We start from the raw sequence: 20,480 nt of genomic DNA, 5'->3' as shown, positions 1-20,480 counted from the left end.
CTGCCATTGTGAGACCTCTCACTGAACTGACCAAAGGTTATGCTCCGACACAAAAGAGCAAGAAAAAGAGTCCAGACATCAACAAGTCCTACTTGAAAGAGTCAGAACCCTTTGGAGATCGGTGGGATGATGCCTGCAGCAAAGCCTTTCAGCAGATCATCCACTGCCTAACCCATGCACCGGTATTAGCCTTCGCTGATCCTACCAAGCCCTATGAGCTCCACGTGGACGCAAGCTTCAAAGGATTGGGGGCTGTCCTATACCAGCTACAAGAAGGGGACCTAAGGCCAGTTGCATTTGCCAGCAGGAAGTTAAGTCAGGCTGAGAAGAGGTACCCCATACATCAGCTGGAGTTCCTGTCATTAAAGTGGGCTGTGGTTGATCGCTTTCATGACTATCTGTATGGGGCGCGCTTTACAGTGCGAACAGATAATAACCCCTTGACTTATGTTCTGTCTACGGCAAAGCTCAATGCCGTGGGACACAGATGGTTAGCTGCTTTGTCCACGTATGACTTTGATGTCCATTACAGACCAGGCAAGCATAACATAGATGCAGACATCCTCTCCAGAAACTTTGACACTGATGCTGAATGGGAGACTATACCAGAGGCAGCTGTTAAATCCATCTGCAAAAGAGTACAAGTTTCAGAAAGCCCAGGGTGTCCCACCAGATGTGTCGACCAAACCGGGGCTTCCCCGGAATGCATCCCTGACATCTATGCATTTCCTCTTACAATGGAGTTACAGTCACTGGAACACGTCTCAAAAGCTGATCTCGCTAAGGCACAGAAAGAGGATCCAGTCATTGGTCCAGCGGTCAAAGCTGTTCAACAGAATTTATGGACAGGCAACACACCGGAGCTGTCGCTCCTAAAAAGAGAGAAAGATAAGCTGACCCTGCTGAGTGACGGTCTGCTCTATCGCATCACCAAACGTCACTCAGGGGAGGAGGTCCATCAGCTAGTCCTGCCAAAGGTGTATCATGATGTTGTGTTGAGATCAGTACACAATGACTCAGGACACCTCGGCATAGAGAGAACTCTGGATTTACTCCGTCGAAGGTTCTACTGGCCCAGAATGTTGCAAGACACTGAGGACCATATCAAAAGTTGTGGTGAATGCATAACACGCAAGACTCCTGCCCAGAGAGCCGCACCGCTTCACCAGATCTCCAGCAGTGGACCTATGGATCTGGTGTGCATTGACTTTCTCTCAATGGAGACGGATTCCAAGGGCATGAGAAATGTTTTAGTGGTCACAGATCACTTCACGCGCTACGCCCAGGCATTCCCGACCAAGAATCAGACGTCTCAAACAGTGGCCAAAATCCTAGTGGATAAGTTTTTCGTCCACTATGGTCTTCCGGCTCGTATCCATTCAGACCAGGGGCGAGACTTTGAGAGTCGTCTGATCAAAGACTTGTTGAAGAACATGGGGATACGGAAGTCGCGCACTACTCCGTATCATCCGCAAGGAGACCCTCAGCCAGAGCGGTTCAATCGAACGCTGCTTTCTATGTTGGGTACTCTAAGCACAGAAAAGAAACGTCAGTGGAGCCAGCATGTCCCTTATTTGGTCCATGCTTACAACAGTACAAAATGTGATGCAACTGGTTTTTCGCCATACTTCCTAATGTTTGGCCGTGAAGCCAGACTGCCAGTGGACTTGTGCTTTGGGACCACAATTGACAAAGCTGAGGAAAGTCATTCACGCTATGTGTCAAAGCTTAAAGAAGATCTCCGTCAAGCCTACAAGCTAGCATCCGAGACGGCAGACAAAGTCCATCAGAAGAACAAAAAGGGCTATGACAAGAGAGTTTGTTTCCAGTCTCTAGAGACAGGAGACAGAGTCCTACTAAAGAACTGGGGTCTCAAAGGGAAGCACAAGTTGCAAACAAGATGGAGTCCAATACCTTACCAAGTTGTTGGAAAAATGCCCAACCTTCCTGTCTACCAACTAAAGAAAGAGAATGGGAGTGGTCGTCTGAAAACAATCCACAGAGATCATATCCTTCCTATTGGCCAACATGTGAAATTGCCAATCCCTGAAGAAGGCAATAACTGTTGTGACAGACAAAAACCAAAGGGCAAGAAACCAAAGCAGGCCACAGTTGCGTCTGACCCTCAGCTGTCACAGGATTCTGATTCGTCCTCAGAAAGTGAATACTATGAGCCTCAGAGATACTACTACACTCAAGAAAGAGTGAGAGAAGCATTAAGACAGGCTCTTAGATCTCAAGCAGTGCCACAAGAGGATTGTGCAGGAGACCAGGATGACGTCAGTGATGAAACGGATTCTGATCAGCGCAGTGAAAAGGAGGAACTGCCACTGGAGGATGAAGACGTTAATCGGGACAGTGAGATTGAGCCCGACCACATGGTGGATATTCAGGAGGAGTCTGACCAAAATGAAGAAGATGATCAAGATTCTGCCCCAGAACCTGATCTGGATCCCATAACAGCCCGGTCTGCCAAAACTCAGAAACCAAATACACACCATAATTTGTTGGGTGACACTCCTAAACTAAGGCCTAAGAGACAGATTAAACCAGTAGTTCGTTTAACCTATGATGAGCCAGGAAAAGCTAAAGATCAGCCTATCACTATTATACATAGAGGGGTTGTTATCACTATAGGCAAAGACTAAGAGCCAGAGTATGTAAAAAGGTCATCCTACTTCCCAAGTTCTTGTAGTTCCTTGGTAGTCTGTTGAGGACACCAGACATTTAGTGGGGGGAGGGTGTAACCCGGGTTTAAAAGATGCATAAATAGTAAAAGATAAGTGAAGTCTGAGAATATAAATATCAAAGAGTTCATTTATTTAAATTTTCTTGTTTATTAAAAAGGTAAAAGTTCATGTAAAATTATTAAAAACATGTTTGCATTGTTTAAAATAAGTTATCTTTCTTTTCTTGTGAATTGTTTGTGAGAACTGTAATTTCCTACGGGGATAAGGTCGGTGAAGGTAACACAGGGTGGAGAAGGAAAAGGGAAAAAGAGACGAGAGCGCGAGAAGAGGTGGTGCGTGAGTTACACGGAGCATCCGGAGAAGTTAGCTTGTTTTTTATGTACTAAGAGTAAGTGTGTTTTGACTTTTCGGACAGATAAGTCACAGTGTCGGTAAGCTAGTGACATAACACGTAAAGTTTCAGCGTGAGTCTGCTGGACTGTGTGCTTTGTTTCTTGCGGCTGTGCACGCATTAAGTTAAAGTGAGGCTAACCCAGCCGTTCGCTAATAAGGACTACTGTAGGCTGCCGTTTCGCTATAGTTGTGGAACGTAACAAGCTGCAGAGGATCGTTACCGAACTGGATAACGACGGACACACCCCAGATAGTCACTCTGAGTGCCCGCGTCACTCAGAGTACCTCTGGCAACGTGGGAAGCTAAAACAGGTAGCTTGTGGAGCACGTGGAGATCACGGACCTTCCTCATCTTTGTGCTACTGCATTCAGAGCGGAGTGTTTCTGACGGAGCTGAAGACAACTTGTTACCTGGATTAAGCTGGTGGGAATTGCACGTTTCACAAGGTACTGAGTTTATTTATTTATTTTTTGCTCGTTGAGTGAAGAACTTCCGGTTGGGAGATCGTTTTGGATTTATACTGGAGCAATACAGGCCTGCAACGTAGGGTTTATCTCTGCCGGCTTTAGGTTTAGTTTGGGACTATAATTGTTTTATCACTGGTGGTTTACACTGTATGTGTGGAGATTCTGTGTACAGTGGGTAAATTGCTGTGTGTGTTTTTGGTTTGCCTGAATACTGAAATCTGCCATTTTATTATTTTCTTGTTTTCATTGTTTGGTAAACTAAAGGAGGGTTGCAATGCTCTACTTTACATGGTGTATGACATGATTTACTGCACTATAGACACTAGTGTTAATTTTCGCGTGTAGTGCTACTGTTAAGGAATAAGCTTCATTGATCCCAGAAACAAAAGAGAAGTTAATTTAAAACATCGTAAGAGTACACTAGAAAAAGAACCCAAAGCCCATTTATTTAATGGTATTGAGTAAATGAGGGCTACAAAAAGGTTTCTAACTTTTATCTGTTTGTAACCCTGGGCTACACAACATCCATAAACAACATGTATCCATTCAATATCAATCCAACCAACAAACCTGCATTAACCCAACTATCCATAAAGCCAGCAACCATCCAGCCAACATGCATCAACCCAAAACTCCAACCAGACAGCATGCATCATAGTAAGACTAGGTGGACTGCTGTGGATTCATTTGAATCTTACTCTGCACAGCTGCAGAACACTGTTGATGTAGCTCTCGTCCTTTTCGACCTTATTCCTGAAAAGGCTGGTTTGTTTCTTGTCAGCAGGGTCGATGTCCTTGGGCCACCCCCCTCCACTTGGTTTACTCCACAGCTTCTTGTCTTGTGAAGTTTTGTGTTCACCTGAAAACAACAAGTAGCACCTGAGATTCACACAGACAGGCAATTCACACAGTGCACTGTTAATCAGGAGGTAGAGCAGGTCACTAATCAGAAGGTTGGTGGTTCAGTCCTTGGCTGCATCCCTTGGGCAAGATACTGAACCCTGAATTGCTTTCTGATGCATTCATCAGAGTGTGATAAAAAACACAGAAAAGTTGCTTTTATGAATGGGTGAATGAGGCATGTTCTGTATATAAGAACCACTCTCTTTACTCTGTATGTAATTTCAACCCTTTTGGCAATCCAGTTCAAGCTGTGTGTAGGTGATCAGTTACTGCAGGAGCGTCACACTCATTTTAGCTCATGGACTGCTTCTAGCTTGATTTATCCTAGCCCAATACTAATAAGATAATAATAATAATGAATACTGTATTGATCCCCGAGGGAAAATCCCTCTCTGCATTTAACCCATTCACTCAGAGAAGGAGTGGGAAGACACTGGGCACCCAAAGAGCAGTGCGTAGAGACAGCACCTTGCTCAGGGGTACCTCGGGGGAGCCGTTCAGTGGATTCGAACCCCCAACCTTCCAATCATAGGGCCACCACTGTACCTACTGAGCTATCCCTGCCCATAACTCTAGAGCATTCACATTTCTCTGTGTAAAGGCAGCTGATCTGTACGGAGCCCCTCTGATGACATGGTACAAAAAATAAATAAATTGTGGCCACGAAATACCATTTCAAGGCCACGAAATAGGTATAACGTGCCCACGAAACACTTGATGATATATATATATATATATATCATCCCAGGGCACATTCACTAGAGCCTGCGTCAGCCATAGTACGGAGTCCTTGCTGTTGGTGATGTCCTTAAGGTGAGTGTATTATATTTTATATTTATTTCATATTGTTATCCCGCAATTCGGCAGTTATTTATTCAGACCTATATTGTTACTATGTTCTAAATTGTATCTGCTGACGTTTCAAATGTTGTATCCTCATGTTGCTACTACACGTTGTTTTGTTGTGCTAATATGTAGCCGTAAACTCATTTTTAACTGTAGGACGTTTCAAAGTAGAGCAAGGCTGAAGGCTACTAATAAACGAGGTATGTTCAACATAAAACCTTAGTTCTCTGTGTCACGAAGTTGTCTCTCTTTTACCCTGGCCACATCACCATACTAGCTGGTGCAACTAATCTGGTCTGGACAATAATAACAGTTTTAGACGGAAAGCATCTTAAAATTGCCTCTTTTTTTCGCTGAACATCTCCTTTGAAAGTAGCATCATGTGAGTCACACTTGTCAAGGTAATGCATGCTAAATGAGCCGTAGCTTTCAATGCATCACCGGATGAAGCCTTGCAGTTACAGTAGCTCACTGCAGGTATCACGTTGCCAAGGGAACTAATAAAGCATACAGTGATCAGAATGATTTTGTATTGATGCAGGTTGCCATTGCTAATACTGAACTACTTAAACTCCAAGTAGACAATCGCTCCATTCCTCATTACCATAGATAATATCTAAGTAATAAAACAATCATTATCAAATTCTGATTTGCCATATATAAAGTGATTTTATAGGTAGGCTATCATGTAAAAATCTGCTACATAAAATTTATAACCGAGTGTAAAAATACTAATTTCATTTTCATGTGGTTTGGAGGTCAGCTATGGATACTCGGCTGCGAGAATTTTTAACAGAGCGTAAAGTTGAAGAAGATGTGATCAAGAAACTTGAAGATGAGAATGTAAGCCACTGCAGCTGTTGCTGTGTGCGTGTGTCTGTGTGTTTGTTTTTGAACGGAGAGCCGCAATCCACAATTTACTATGCACATTCTAAAATAAATTATTGAATTTCATATTTTGGTTTAATCAATGACATTAATTAATGACATGATATGTTTAAAGAGTAATTTAAAAAGTAATTTTTGTTCATCTTATGTTGGACAAATGTGTACCACATTACCAAAAGTATCTGTTATCAAAAGTAGATAGCAAAAAACAACTCTAAAATATGCAGTTGTATGTATTCATTGTTTTTTTAATATTGACACTTTTATTAATTTGTTATTTATATTTTTCAGATTGATGAAACTCTCATTCCCTTAATGACAGACAGTGACCTGGCAAAGTACATCCCCAAAGTTGGCGATAGAGTCTCCACTGTGGCCTTCTGCAGACAAGCAACACGTCACCATCCAGGAAAGAATCTATACTCTCAAGGCTACGACAAAGACTGACAGGAGCTGAGGGAATGCCTCCTAAAAAGAAATTGTCTCAGTGGGCAGAAAATACAAATGCAAAACGAACAGTGAGACGAATTGAGGTTGGCTGGATGGATTTTGATGAGGAGAAGGGTGGGTTCAAACAGGTGACGTGTGTAAGTGGTGGTGGAACAATAATGGATTGGATTTATATAGCGCTTTTCAAGGCACCCAAAGTGCTTTACAATGCCACTATTCATTCACTCTCACATTCACACACACTGGTGGAGGCAGCTACAGTTGTAGCCACAGCTGCCCTGGGGCAGACTGACAGAAGCGAGGCTGCCATATCGCGCCATCGGCCCCTCTGGCCAACACCAGTAGGCAGTAGGGTAAAGTGTCTTGCCCAAGGACACAACGACCAGGACAGAGAGCCCAGGGATCGAACCGGCGACCTTCTGGTATCCCAGATACGCTTCCCAACCCCCTGAGCCATGGTCGCCCCAACAAGGCATTTATCTGTAGATAAAAATGAAACAGTGTCAAATATCAAACTTATGGCTGAAAATCAGTTTTTCCCCAATGGCACCTCAAAAAAAACCAAAAGTCTTTCACACTATTCAACTCATATTGAGAGCTCACAGATGCATGTGGATGCTTCCAGTACAGTTGATGAGTTGTATAAGCAAAGTAAGGTCAAAATTCTGCGACTTTATCTGTGTACCAGAAAGAAAACACAACAGCAGCCTCAAGACGTAGAGGCCGATCATGCAATAACCCAGCCCTCTGTGGTAGATCTCACTGACAATGAACCTAATCAGGCCGCTGATGATCTGTTGGTGGAAAACGTGAATTCAGAACCATCAAACTTTGTAATTAATGATGGAGCTTCCATAAGTGGATATTTGGAACTGAATGACACATTACCATGGGATGGTCTGCCAAATGTAGGTGAAAGTGAAGATTCTGATGCAGTTGTTATTATTAGTGGGGATAACAGGGTGGATATTAGTGTGGTTGAACTAAACCCTGAAACACTGTTTACAGAAAAAGAGTCTGATCCACCTCATCACACATTGTCTCTCTCACCGGGGCTGACAGGAGAGGCCAATATTCCTGACCAAGCACCCCCTGAACCACGATCTTGTCCCGTAATACTAACTGTTAGAAGAGGTCATTGTCTTACTGATTTGATCAGTGCCTTTGAGGACTCAAACATTATTTCATCTGAGGTCAATATCACAGATAGGACACAAAGTACTTATTCAGGCCCCAATGTTTGTAATCAAGTGCTGGCGTCCCGTTGTGGGTTCTGTAGCTGGTTTACTCCCACCAGAAGGACTGCATCATTTCATTGCAGAAAAAAAACCAACTGTAAAAACAGTGAAGGAGCTTCTAATCTTTCCAGAGGAGATGACAGCTGCCCAGTCAACAGTTTCTCGTTACCTGAAAAGGTACATTGGAGAAATTGATATCTTCAGCTTTTCCTGCGGTTCTGTACAGGATCCAATCTGTTCGATAAAGCCATACTAATTGAGTTCATAGAAACTACAGATTTCCTCCGCAGACCACAATCCCACACATGTGGATGTGTGCTAAAGCTGCCCCTTGGTTATCACAGCTAACCAGACTTTCGCAGTGAATTTAACAGCATTCTCGCAAGCTCTATGTGGGTGATGGATGTGGTGTAGGTCAGTGTTACCCAACCATGGTCCTCAAGGCACTCTGCCCTACACGTTTTAGGTTTTCCACCCTAACAGTTCATAGAAACACGGGTGTAGTTAACAGTAACATGAAGGAATGAATGTGAATGTTCAATAGACTGGGCCGTTAAGTTCTCTTAACGGTGTAGCCCGTTGTGCCTTTTTCATGTGCAGCCTTTTTTTTCATCTGGTCAGTAAGTGCTTTCTTAGTTTCTCCCGCTAATTAAAATAGTAAGCTAAAGGGAATGTTCAGGTTATTTGAAGTGGAGTTGCCTGTAGTAGACAGCACTTAGCACTCTGACTTTGCAGAAGCAGCAGTTAGATATTGGGGACAAAATAAGGCAACAAATTGCTTGGGGAATGAGACCACAAAACAACACCAGTTGAAAATACATATACATATTTAAATGATTTTAATTTTCAGTGCTTCACCTGGCAGGAATCCGTACACTAAACATAGAAGTGCATCTGTTCCTGCTGCACACATTGTTACTGTGTTTTTGGCTAGTGCCAAAATAAATGACTAATTTTAACATTCTAATACTTTTTTACTACAGGAAGAGTAACAAATATTTCCAATATAGCATACAGTAACAGTTCTACAAACTGGAAGATTGCTGAGTGCTGTCTACTGTATATACAAACATAAGTACAACACCATTACAAATACCATATTCCAACTGATTAAGCATGTTCTATATTAAAGTATTTCAGATGTTTGCAGAAATCTTAATAGAAACAAGAATGTGAACCTTTATGTTCCTAATGGGTTTAGAAGAAAAGTTGTCAATTACAGAGATTGGTTACATTGTGAAGAGGTTTGTATAACCTCTTCACAATGTAACTGTTATTTTAGCCTGTTATTATATGCAAAATACAACCTGTTTTTGAGTATGGTGTATTTTGAAAGACACCAGTAAACCATTCTCATTTGTACAAAACATTGTCCTCTCTGTTACATTCTATACATCTTTAAACATGAACATGTCTAATGACACCGCTGAAAGTTATTTAATTACTCATTCTATAATGTCATACACGTGCTGTGATTTTTAAGAAAAGAAGCCGTTCTTTATCAAACATGGGATTGCTTTAATCTATTCCACAATAACAAAAATATAGGCTCAAGAAACATTTGGAGCATTGGTGACACAACTATGATTCTACACTTTAGCCTACTTGGTCTTCTTGTCTAATTGATCACAACATTAGCTATATTGCCAGTCTATGTGGTTGTTATCCAAGGTGCTCTTGTTTTTGTTAGAAATGAACACATTTTTGCTACCAAAAACTATTATGAACAACTTTTGATGCTTTAACAGTTTGATAAGTTTAACTCAATCCCAAAAGGATTTATTTTTTTCTAACCTGTATCATATTTTAGTTTAATACTCCACGCTTTGTAGCTACTGTGAGATTATTCTGTTATCATATGTTATCTTATATCTGTAGTTAAAGTAGTTGAATTATGTTAACAGCTGTAGAACATATATGTATCCCTTAGTCTAGATTGTGTGCAAAGTATGTAGCTTAGTTTCCCTTATATTTTTAGGTTAAAAGAATGTGACCATTTTTGGATTTGTTAGACAGGTGTGGATTACCCTGTACCCTTGATCTGCTGTGAATGTGTTACACTGTTTCTTGACATTTCATACTGCTGAATCATGAAGAGAATGTTGTGTGCAGAGGACCTTGTGCCGATAATAGAAGAGACAGACCACATTCCATACCCCCACCTTTACAGAGAGCAGAAAGACAGGGAGCCGAGGTCATAACTTAGGCGCCGTAACAGAGAAAGAATGTGAATGTTTAGGCTTTTACGACTAGGTGGGGGCCACTAGAGGCTATAAGAAGCGGAGTAGCCCGTCACCATTTTGAGATTTGCTGTGACCCTCTTCATGCATGTCTCCCCATCATGATGGCTTATGCTCATAAAGTGTTGGATTGTATGGAAATAAAAGATTGTTGATTGAGCATTTATACACCGAGTATTGTCCTTCCTTCAGCCCAAAGATTCAAAGAATTGGGAGATTTTAACACTACCAAGAGCAAGCAACACTTCATGATGAGTTAATTTACTGACATGGATAAAATGAAAATTATGTTATACAGTCTTTTCTGATAATTTTGATACAAAGACAAGATAAGTACACACTGGAGAAAAATAATTACTTAATAATAAGTACATTAAGCTGTAGGAATACGTACTGAAGTACAAAATGTACTACATTTGTATGTTTGTGTCCATTTAAGTAGCCTCAAATAACTGTGAACGAACTGTATCCCTGAGATGAAAATATAAATCAAGGGCCTGGGACATGGTAGATGGGAATTCCAAGCTTGATTCCTCCATTATTATTGTGCACAAATCAAACACTTGCACATCACATGGGACTGAACTAACAAAAGTGCAGCTATTTTTACACAAGGTCAAATCTTCTGTCAGTGGAACGAGACAGTCTTCTGCACCCCAAAGGTGAGGGGCCATGTACATGACATCAGGTATCCCACAGGGCACGTTGTTATTCTTTGAGGGCCTTATACGGTGAGCATTCCAAACACTCCGGATGTCATTCAATACCTCCTGATGAAGAAACAAGAATTAGGTCAGAGCTGTAATACAAGGCATTTTTAAAATGGTCGACAATAAGTGTGGTGCATCCTTAAATGAATTGAAAAGCAGCAATGTTTGGATGCAGTTTAATGAAAACCAAAGGAAGAGGGAGTGATTGCAAAAAAAGAAAAGAAAGAACCACACCAGGCAAACCACTGAGTTGTGGGATCTGGGCTTTATACTAATACTAATACTAATCTTGGTCCGGATGCGCAAAGCTTTTCAACTTTATGCGCATAATACAGGTGACAAAATCAATATTTTTCAATCCCATGAGGGGATCCAATATCATCTGAGTCCTGAATGTACCAATGATAGAGCGCTGAAGAGTTACTGATGCGTGAAGCCTCTGACTGCTTTTGACAGACTGGCAGTGACAGATCGGTAGCTGCAGCATAACTGCTGATGCAGAATGAGCGCAGACAAGGATAATGTCCTCCGATCAGAAAAAAACAACATTTAAGTCGTGCTGACTTCTGATCAGTTCAATTGGCAAAGTGTTCCCTGATTTAAAAACTTTGGCTGGGTCGATGCTTCAGCCTCCATTACGCACATACAGAGTGCAGTTGACCTACTTCAACAACGTTAGGAATACATTGCATTTACCGTTCGGTAAAGGTAATGTCGTTTTAACTACGGTATGTAAACGATTATTTTGTTACCCTTACTGCTAAAACAGCGTAATTTAATGTAATTAATTACCACCACTGGTTATCATAATATGGGTCATTTACCTGAATGATTGACATGAAGCAGAACTGTGACAGAGCTTTGTCAATGAAATCCCCAAAGAAGAATCCTTCGTCCTTCAATTCTCCTAGAAGCTTGATCCATGACTCGACTCCTTCTTTTCTCATCACTGCCCACCAGCTCTCAATTCTCTGGTTTGCCGTACTTGCTCCTGTGACATAGCTTCTGTCTCCTGCTCTATCATCCCCGTCATTTCTCTGTAAATAACGCTGGAGGTCTCTGACCAACACGTTCTCAGTGCCCATGTCAGTTCGTACGAGCCTGGGGAAACCCCCACGACTCTCCACTGCTTCCACAAAGTAAGCTCCGATAACCTTTGGGTCACTGTTAGTGTGTGCGGCCCGCAGCCAAATGATGTTGCGTGAGAAACCGTCGATGCATCCATTAATACATATCCCATATGGCTTTAGTTTGTCATAAGAGTCTATGTGCCACACAAAGTTAGGCCCCTGAGCAAAATATTGCCTCCTTCTGAGACGTGTGGTCTGGCGAACCTGGGAACCTAATGGGTCCAGTAAAGAGATGAGGATCCTGACGTCTTCTTTCCTGATCGCAGTGCCGTGTTGTTTGCACTTTGTAAACATCCACCGATAACCGTGATCCTTCCCAGGCCCTTGCAGTTGGTTCACAATAAAATCTATCCCGGCGTCCAGGTCGTACTTACGTCTGTAAAGCGACTTGGCTCTCAATATCCGGTTTAAATGTCTCTCCGTAATGATGGTTCCTTGCATTGCCAGGCTTTTCAAAATGCGTTTGTAGCTCATTCCCAGCCTAAAATAAAACTCAATCAGACTGTCTCTGTCCATGGTGTATAGGTTTAGCTTCTTTTAGCTTGGGGTAGGCCTCAGTTTATGTTTTAAATTAAAACGCTTGAAGACAAAGTGAACTCTGGACAAGCGTGCGGCCTACCTGAAGCCCAGGTGGGCTTGTTGATAATCACATTTTCACACTCATCTCGGGGCACATCCGTGGTGTTCTGGTGCCAGCCTGTCCCCTCTGTTTTTGTGGGGGTCTTCCCCACATACGAAAATGGCCGCTTCTGCCTGGAGGGAGTTTTTTATTTTTGCTTTGCAGCTGCACAGGATCTGTATAGAAGTTTTAAACACTTCTATTTTAGGCAAATTTATAATATTTTAGACGACAGCACTGTTACGAGTTCAAAAATTGGGGATGGAGACAAGAGGAAAAACCACAATAACAACACTGGTCCGGCCGGGTTAAGTCAAACGATGATTTTAATGATCACACGCGTGGATCGAGGGCATTTTGACGCATAATGCAAAGCTGCAGGACCAAAACAAATTAATAGGCAAAACGGTGAAAGATTTAACAGATGAGAAAGCTCAAATGGGGAAGACCATCAACGAAAAAACGGCCCAGCAAATGGAGATGAAACAAAAATGTCAGAGAAATATTAGGGCTCTGGCCTTTGAAAAGAAAACGAAGGCACTGGCTGAAAAGATCTCACTGGAAGAGCAACTGCGCGCCACAAAAAAGCAAACAGAAATATTCACACAAAAAACGAATTGCCTGGAAAAGAAAAAGCGCCACTTCCAAGAGGAATTGTACCAGTGCGTTTTGTCCTTTGAAAAGGCATTTCCACATGCAGGTCACTTGAGAGAAAAAGAAAAGGTGGAATTTGGGGATATATTCCACAACTTGAAAAAGAAATACGTAGACGGTGTCATGGTCCTGAGTCTGAGGACTCAGTGTTTTGTGTTTCCTTATGCTTTTGTTCATTCCGAGTGTGTATTCTGTTGTTATTTTGCCATTTGTTAGGTTTCTGTTCTTTGCCTGCCTGCTCCCACTTCTCTGTGTTCCCTCTGTCTGTCCATGGTGTTTTTGTGTCTGCTCATGAGTCTGCCTGTCAAGTTCAGTGTCCTGTCTGGTTCTCTGTCTGTTAATTTCCTGTTTTATTCTGAAGGTTCATGTCTGATGTGAGTGTGTTCAGTTTACATTTCCCCTGTCCCGTCAGCTCTGATTTCTCCCAGCTGTGTTGCCCTCCTGTCTCTTATCCCCTGATTACTGGTGTGTGTATTTAAGCCCTGTGTGTTCTCCTGCCTGTTGCCGGTTCGTCTGTATTACTCCATGTAAGTCTGCGCTTTTCTGCATTCATCTGTGTCTCTCTGCGTCTCTGTATCCTCCGTCAGTCTGCGTCTCTCTGCCTTTCTCCCCGTGTCCTGTGGATTTCTAGTTGCTCTTTAGTTTTCCCAGTTTAGGTTTCCGTTAGTTTGTCTCATTATTCGTTTTCTGTTCCTGCCACTGACACCTTGTAAATAAACACTAATCTTTTCATACACTGCTTGCTCTTGGGTCCTTTTTCCAACTCCACACGGCTCGCCTCGGCAGCCGTGACAGACGGTGTGGAAGGCATCCCCTTTGTTGGAACGACCGAGTTTCTTGAAAAACAGCTGAACTGTCTACGTACCAGATGCAAGGATCTAGATGCAGCTTTACTAGATAAAACACGGGAGCTGGAATCATTTAAAAAGCAGTACAATGATATGGTAAAGTCTTCCGAATACGCTTTATTCAAACAAAAACAGGAGCTCATTGGACCAGTGAACCAGATGATCAGAAAGGCTGGCAATGAAGAAAAAGAGATGGGTCATCTAAAATCTAGAGTGAAAGACGTTCAACTCCAGCTTAAATTAGAAAAACAGAAAGGACAAAAGCTCGCACCGTTGGTCCATAGAGGCGTGATGGGGAGATGTTATGGGGAGACTCCGACTCCGTCTCAGATCTTTCCACAGATTAAACCTCGTCCACCTCCAGTGCAAACTAAATTTATTCAAGTGGCTCCAAAACACCCTGGCAGACGAAGGCCTTCCCCAGAGTCTCCATCAACACCACCTTTCCTCAATTCTTATGATGTATTACCACCAATTGGAATAGGCCATTAGAAGTATACTTCATCTTGTCTCCCTCTATTCTCTTTCCATCACCCCCAACCGGTCGCAGCAGATGGCCGCCCCTTCTTGAGCCTGGTTCTGCCGGAGGTTTCTTCCTAAAGGGAGTTTTTCCTCCCCACTGTCGCCCAGTGCTTGCTCAAAGGGGATCTTTGGATTGTTGGGGTTTTCTGGCTTTTTCTGTAGTGTTTTCACCTTACAGTATAAAGCAGCTTGAGGAGACTGTTGTTTTGCCATGATGCAATATAGTATTAAATATTACTAAATTTTAAAAACATCTATTATAGCATCAAAGTAAAACAAAAAAACTAAAGTATACTTCAATGAAATTAATCAAAATGTCTAATCTGGCAAAAAAAAGAAAAGAAAAAAGGTTTCACCTTTAAATAAAAATCCAAATCACAAAAATTCAGATTTTTGTTGTGTGTGGGGGTTTTTGTGTGTGTTGTCAAGTATAAAAGTTTTGCACTCTGTCACGGTCTCGATGTCTGCCCGGCCGGCTCCGCAAGGTTACATATGTTTATTGTGTTGCTGCTTTCTTCCACTCGTCATTCTGCCTGGGCGGAGCTCAGGCCCACGCACCTGTCTGCAATTACGCTGCAACGTGTCCTGTCTGTATGGAGCCTGAGAGCTGCCAGAGTAATAATGTAGATACAGGCCTCTTTCTCCTTCTGCTGGTGTTCATACTTTTATTCCATTGATGTTGCTATCATTTGTAAATATATTTATTTGGTGTTATTTTATCAATTTTCTACTACTGTCGTTCATGTATTTATTTTTTTTTTTTTGTATTTAAATATGATTTTTTTAAAGTAATGCTGCGAGTTAAAGGTTTCATTGAATAAAAAAAAAGATTTAAAGATGACTGGTGGCGGAAGCAGAGCACAGACTGTGAGAATCTATCGCCATCGTGTGGTGCAGAGATATATTTCCATTGAATTTAGACAACGAAAGCTTGGCTCACAGAGCAGCTGCAACACGAACAAAAAACATTAAATAGCAACATATTATATTATATTATATTATAGTGCAAACAGTGCAGGCTTCAGCTCTGGGGAAGAAGCTGTTCCTCAGTTTGGGTGGATTCTGTCACTCACAGCGTTGTTAGCCCTCTTGTGCGCGCAGACTGCAACCCCCCTCCCCCGCCCCCCCACTGTGCGTTGCCCTGATATCTGCAGTGTGAGGTTGGATCGCTCATTTTAATCCTCACACTGATGCCACTTATTTCGGTCTTTGTTTGACATAAAAGGGCATATTTGTCACTTTATTGCAACTATATTTGCACTCTTGAGCTCCTTCATTCACTGACTGATTATAAAGTTATTACTTGCGTTATGTATTCATCCTTTTGAACATAATTAATGAAGCCACATGTAATCACTAAAATTTGTATTTTGGGTACAATAAGAGTTTCAGATGTAATGCTGTTTTGTTTTGTTTAAATTTCACCAACTTGCTGATGCCCACGGTTGTGAGTGCAGCTTCTTACAGTACATGGGTGGATGGTTGTAAATCACATCACAGATGCCAAAAACCTCTCAAACCAAGCCCTCTTGCCGGTGATGCTGTGCGCAACCTCGTGACAACCACATGACTGATACTAACTCCTGAGCTGACTGTATGCTAACATGCGCCACAAATAAGGGTCATATTTGGATTTAAAACAATCACCGAGAAGCTTCCACTGAATGCTACTTTCCCCTGCATGACACTGAAATCATTAACACATACTAACCCTCCATACCCTGTAGGAAACTCACTTGCTTGGAATAACATTTCAACAGGGAAAGAGTTGAGAGCAAATGTCCTTCTCTTGAACCTTCTGTCAGTCAGACAAGTGTAGCTTGGGCTTTTCTTTGCACAGGACAGGATTAACAATGGCGACATAAACGAGCTAAGGAAGCATAGAAACTGCAGAAAGGGCGTATGGCTCCTGTGTCAGTGAATCCAAACTACCTCTATGTTTGAACAAATCCAGTTACACAGCTCAAGAAAATATTACTCTAACGGAAGAAAAAGGCAGTATGTGTCTCAGTAGTACTAAAAAGCTATTATATCAAAACGTAAAGGGAAAACAGTTTGATGAGCTGTATAGTGAACTGAAACTGAAACAAAACGAAGCCTATCATTAGGAATAGTGACTTTTTACAACTTCAGTTCTTTTTTCACTCAGTAGGTGGCAGCAAACTACAAACAATGGTTGCATTTTACACTCATCCGTTTTCATTAGAGGCAGAACCCAGAAGCACATCCAGGTTTAGGTCTACTGCTTGGTGCTACACAGAAACAGGCTGAACAGACTGGAACTCACATGAATTTGGACGAATCGAAGTAAGAACGTCACTTCTGCTCAATTGAATTGATTATCATGACCCTCACTAATAGCCACCTTAATAAGTTAAGAGCAATGTGCCAAAGTAGTATAAATATTTTAACTTTTGGCAAATCCAGCAGGTTGATTAAGTGATTTCACATCATGTGTTCAAACGGCTTGTCAGTTTTTAATATATCCCATGTGCGCATACTTAAGCTTTAAAAAAATACAGTCCAATGACCTGATAGATGTTTGCTGAACATTGTGGTTTACATCAGCACTTAAATTAAATCATAAAGAACCTGTTTTGTGTGGGCTGTTCGATACCATGAAGCAAGACCTCTGAACATCTCACTTTTTACACACAAACACAAGCACGCAAGCAAACAGTGTTTTATGTTCTGTCGTCTAAAATATTATAAATTTGCCCAAAATAGAAGTGTTTAAAACTTCTATACAGATCCTGTGCAGCTGCAAAGCAAAAATAAAAAACTCCCTCCAGGCAGAAGCGGCCATTTTCGTATGTGGGGAAAACCCCCACAAAAACAGAGGGGACAGGCTGGCACCAGAACACCACGGATGTGCCCCGAGATGAGTGTGAAAATGTGATTATCAACAAGCCCACCTGGGCTTCAGGTAGGCCGCACGCTTGTCCAGAGTTCACTTTGTCTTCAAGCGTTTTAATTTAAAACATAAACTGAGGCCTACCCCAAGCTAAAAGAAGCTAAACCTATACACCATGGACAGAGACAGTCTGATTGAGTTTTATTTTAGGCTGGGAATGAGCTACAAACGCATTTTGAAAAGCCTGGCAATGCAAGGAACCATCATTACGGAGAGACATTTAAACCGGATATTGAGAGCCAAGTCGCTTTACAGACGTAAGTACGACCTGGACGCCGGGATAGATTTTATTGTGAACCAACTGCAAGGGCCTGGGAAGGATCACGGTTATCGGTGGATGTTTACAAAGTGCAAACAACACGGCACTGCGATCAGGAAAGAAGACGTCAGGATCCTCATCTCTTTACTGGACCCATTAGGTTCCCAGGTTCGCCAGACCACACGTCTCAGAAGGAGGCAATATTTTGCTCAGGGGCCTAACTTTGTGTGGCACATAGACTCTTATGACAAACTAAAGCCATATGGGATATGTATTAATGGATGCATCGACGGTTTCTCACGCAACATCATTTGGCTGCGGGCCGCACACACTAACAGTGACCCAAAGGTTATCGGAGGTTACTTTGTGGAAGCAGTGGAGAGTCGTGGGGGTTTCCCCAGGCTCGTACGAACTGACATGGGCACTGAGAACGTGTTGGTCAGAGACCTCCAGCGTTATTTACAGAGAAATGACGGGGATGATAGAGCAGGAGACAGAAGCTATGTCACAGGAGCAAGTACGGCAAACCAGAGAATTGAGAGCTGGTGGGCAGTGATGAGAAAAGAAGGAGTCGAGTCATGGATCAAGCTTCTAGGAGAACTGAAGGACGAAGGATTCTTCTTTGGGGATTTCATTGACAAAGCTCTGTCACAGTTCTGCTTCATGTCAATCATTCAGGTAAATGACCCATATTATGATAACCAGTGGTGGTAATTAATTACATTAAATTACGCTGTTTTAGCAGTAAGGGTAACAAAATAATCGTTTACATACCGTAGTTAAAACGACATTACCTTTACCGAACGGTAAATGCAATGTATTCCTAACGTTGTTGAAGTAGGTCAACTGCGCTCTGTATGTGCGTAATGGAGGCTGAAGCATCGACCCAGCCAAAGTTTTTAAATCAGGGAACACTTTGCCAATTGAACTGATCAGAAGTCAGCACGACTTAAATGTTGTTTTTTTCTGATCGGAGGACATTATCCTTGTCTGCGCTCATTCTGCATCAGCAGTTATGCTGCAGCTACCGATCTGTCACTGCCAGTCTGTCAAAAGCAGTCAGAGGCTTCACGCATCAGTAACTCTTCAGCGCTCTATCATTGGTACATTCAGGACTCAGATGATATTGGATCCCCTCATGGGATTGAAAAATATTGATTTTGTCACCTGTATTATGCGCATAAAGTTGAAAAGCTTTGCGCATCCGGACCAAGATTAGTATTAGTATTAGTATAAAGCCCAGATCCCACAACTCAGTGGTTTGCCTGGTGTGGTTCTTTCTTTTCTTTTTTTGCAATCACTCCCTCTTCCTTTGGTTTTCATTAAACTGCATCCAAACATTGCTGCTTTTCAATTCATTTAAGGATGCACCACACTTATTGTCGACCATTTTAAAAATGCCTTGTATTACAGCTCTGACCTAATTCTTGTTTCTTCATCAGGAGGTATTGAATGACATCCGGAGTGTTTGGAATGCTCACCGTATAAGGCCCTCAAAGAATAACAACGTGCCCTGTGGGATACCTGATGTCATGTACATGGCCCCTCACCTTTGGGGTGCAGAAGACTGTCTCGTTCCACTGACAGAAGATTTGACCTTGTGTAAAAATAGCTGCACTTTTGTTAGTTCAGTCCCATGTGATGTGCAAGTGTTTGATTTGTGCACAATAATAATGGAGGAATCAAGCTTGGAATTCCCATCTACCATGTCCCAGGCCCTTGATTTATATTTTCATCTCAGGGATACAGTTCGTTCACAGTTATTTGAGGCTACTTAAATGGACACAAACATACAAATGTAGTACATTTTGTACTTCAGTACGTATTCCTACAGCTTAATGTACTTATTATTAAGTAATTATTTTTCTCCAGTGTGTACTTATCTTGTCTTTGTATCAAAATTATCAGAAAAGACTGTATAACATAATTTTCATTTTATCCATGTCAGTAAATTAACTCATCATGAAGTGTTGCTTGCTCTTGGTAGTGTTAAAATCTCCCAATTCTTTGAATCTTTGGGCTGAAGGAAGGACAATACTCGGTGTATAAATGCTCAATCAACAATCTTTTATTTCCATACAATCCAACACTTTATGAGCATAAGCCATCATGATGGGGAGACATGCATGAAGAGGGTCACAGCAAATCTCAAAATGGTGACGGGCTACTCCGCTTCTTATAGCCTCTAGTGGCCCCCACCTAGTCGTAAAAGCCTAAACATTCACATTCTTTCTCTGTTACGGCGCCTAAGTTATGACCTCGGCTCCCTGTCTTTCTGCTCTCTGTAAAGGTGGGGGTATGGAATGTGGTCTGTCTCTTCTATTATCGGCACAAGGTCCTCTGCACACAACATTCTCTTCATGATTCAGCAGTATGAAATGTCAAGAAACAGTGTAACACATTCACAGCAGATCAAGGGTACAGGGTAATCCACACCTGTCTAACAAATCCAAAAATGGTCACATTCTTTTAACCTAAAAATATAAGGGAAACTAAGCTACATACTTTGCACACAATCTAGACTAAGGGATACATATATGTTCTACAGCTGTTAACATAATTCAACTACTTTAACTACAGATATAAGATAACATATGATAACAGAATAATCTCACAGTAGCTACAAAGCGTGGAGTATTAAACTAAAATATGATACAGGTTAGAAAAAAATAAATCCTTTTGGGATTGAGTTAAACTTATCAAACTGT

At 41.8% G+C, this 20,480-nt stretch overlaps 2 protein-coding genes and 1 long non-coding RNA gene across 3 annotated transcripts in view; 1 reads left to right on the top strand and 2 right to left on the bottom strand.

The window, feature by feature from the left end:
* LOC146671371 (uncharacterized) overlaps nt 1-20,480 on the bottom strand; it is a 394,396-nt gene that overhangs the window by 198,777 nt on the left and 175,139 nt on the right. The window lies entirely within an intron of this gene.
* On the bottom strand, nt 10,551-12,397 carry LOC146671379 (uncharacterized). The gene is made up of 2 exons (XM_085405007.1): nt 11,651-12,397; nt 10,551-10,886 (listed from the first exon to the last, which is right to left on the bottom strand). The coding sequence occupies exons 1-2, from the start codon at nt 12,395-12,397 to the stop codon at nt 10,551-10,553; spliced, it is 1,083 nt and encodes a 360-aa protein (XP_085261133.1).
* Nucleotides 17,704-19,550, top strand: LOC146671378 (uncharacterized). The gene is made up of 2 exons (XM_085405006.1): nt 17,704-18,450; nt 19,215-19,550. The coding sequence occupies exons 1-2, from the start codon at nt 17,704-17,706 to the stop codon at nt 19,548-19,550; spliced, it is 1,083 nt and encodes a 360-aa protein (XP_085261132.1).

The sequence above is a fragment of the Rhamphochromis longiceps genome, linkage group LG4 (genome assembly GCF_057381845.1).
Source record: "Rhamphochromis longiceps isolate RC_006_pf linkage group LG4, R_longiceps_female_GT1.1, whole genome shotgun sequence".
Classification (NCBI taxonomy): domain Eukaryota; kingdom Metazoa; phylum Chordata; class Actinopteri; order Cichliformes; family Cichlidae; genus Rhamphochromis; species Rhamphochromis longiceps.
This window is presented reverse-complemented; position numbering and strand designations above follow the sequence as displayed.

Bases quoted from the DNA above. Each gene is read 5' to 3' on its own strand.
- LOC146671379 (XM_085405007.1), bottom strand. From the start codon at position 12,397: ATGCAAGGAACCATCATTACGGAGAGACATTTAAACCGGATATTGAGA. The intron at 10,887-11,650 runs GTAAATGACCCA...TTTCTTCATCAG, and splicing joins GCTTCATGTCAATCATTCAG to GAGGTATTGAATGACATCCG.
- LOC146671378 (XM_085405006.1), top strand. From the start codon at position 17,704: ATGCAAGGAACCATCATTACGGAGAGACATTTAAACCGGATATTGAGA. The intron at 18,451-19,214 runs GTAAATGACCCA...TTTCTTCATCAG, and splicing joins GCTTCATGTCAATCATTCAG to GAGGTATTGAATGACATCCG.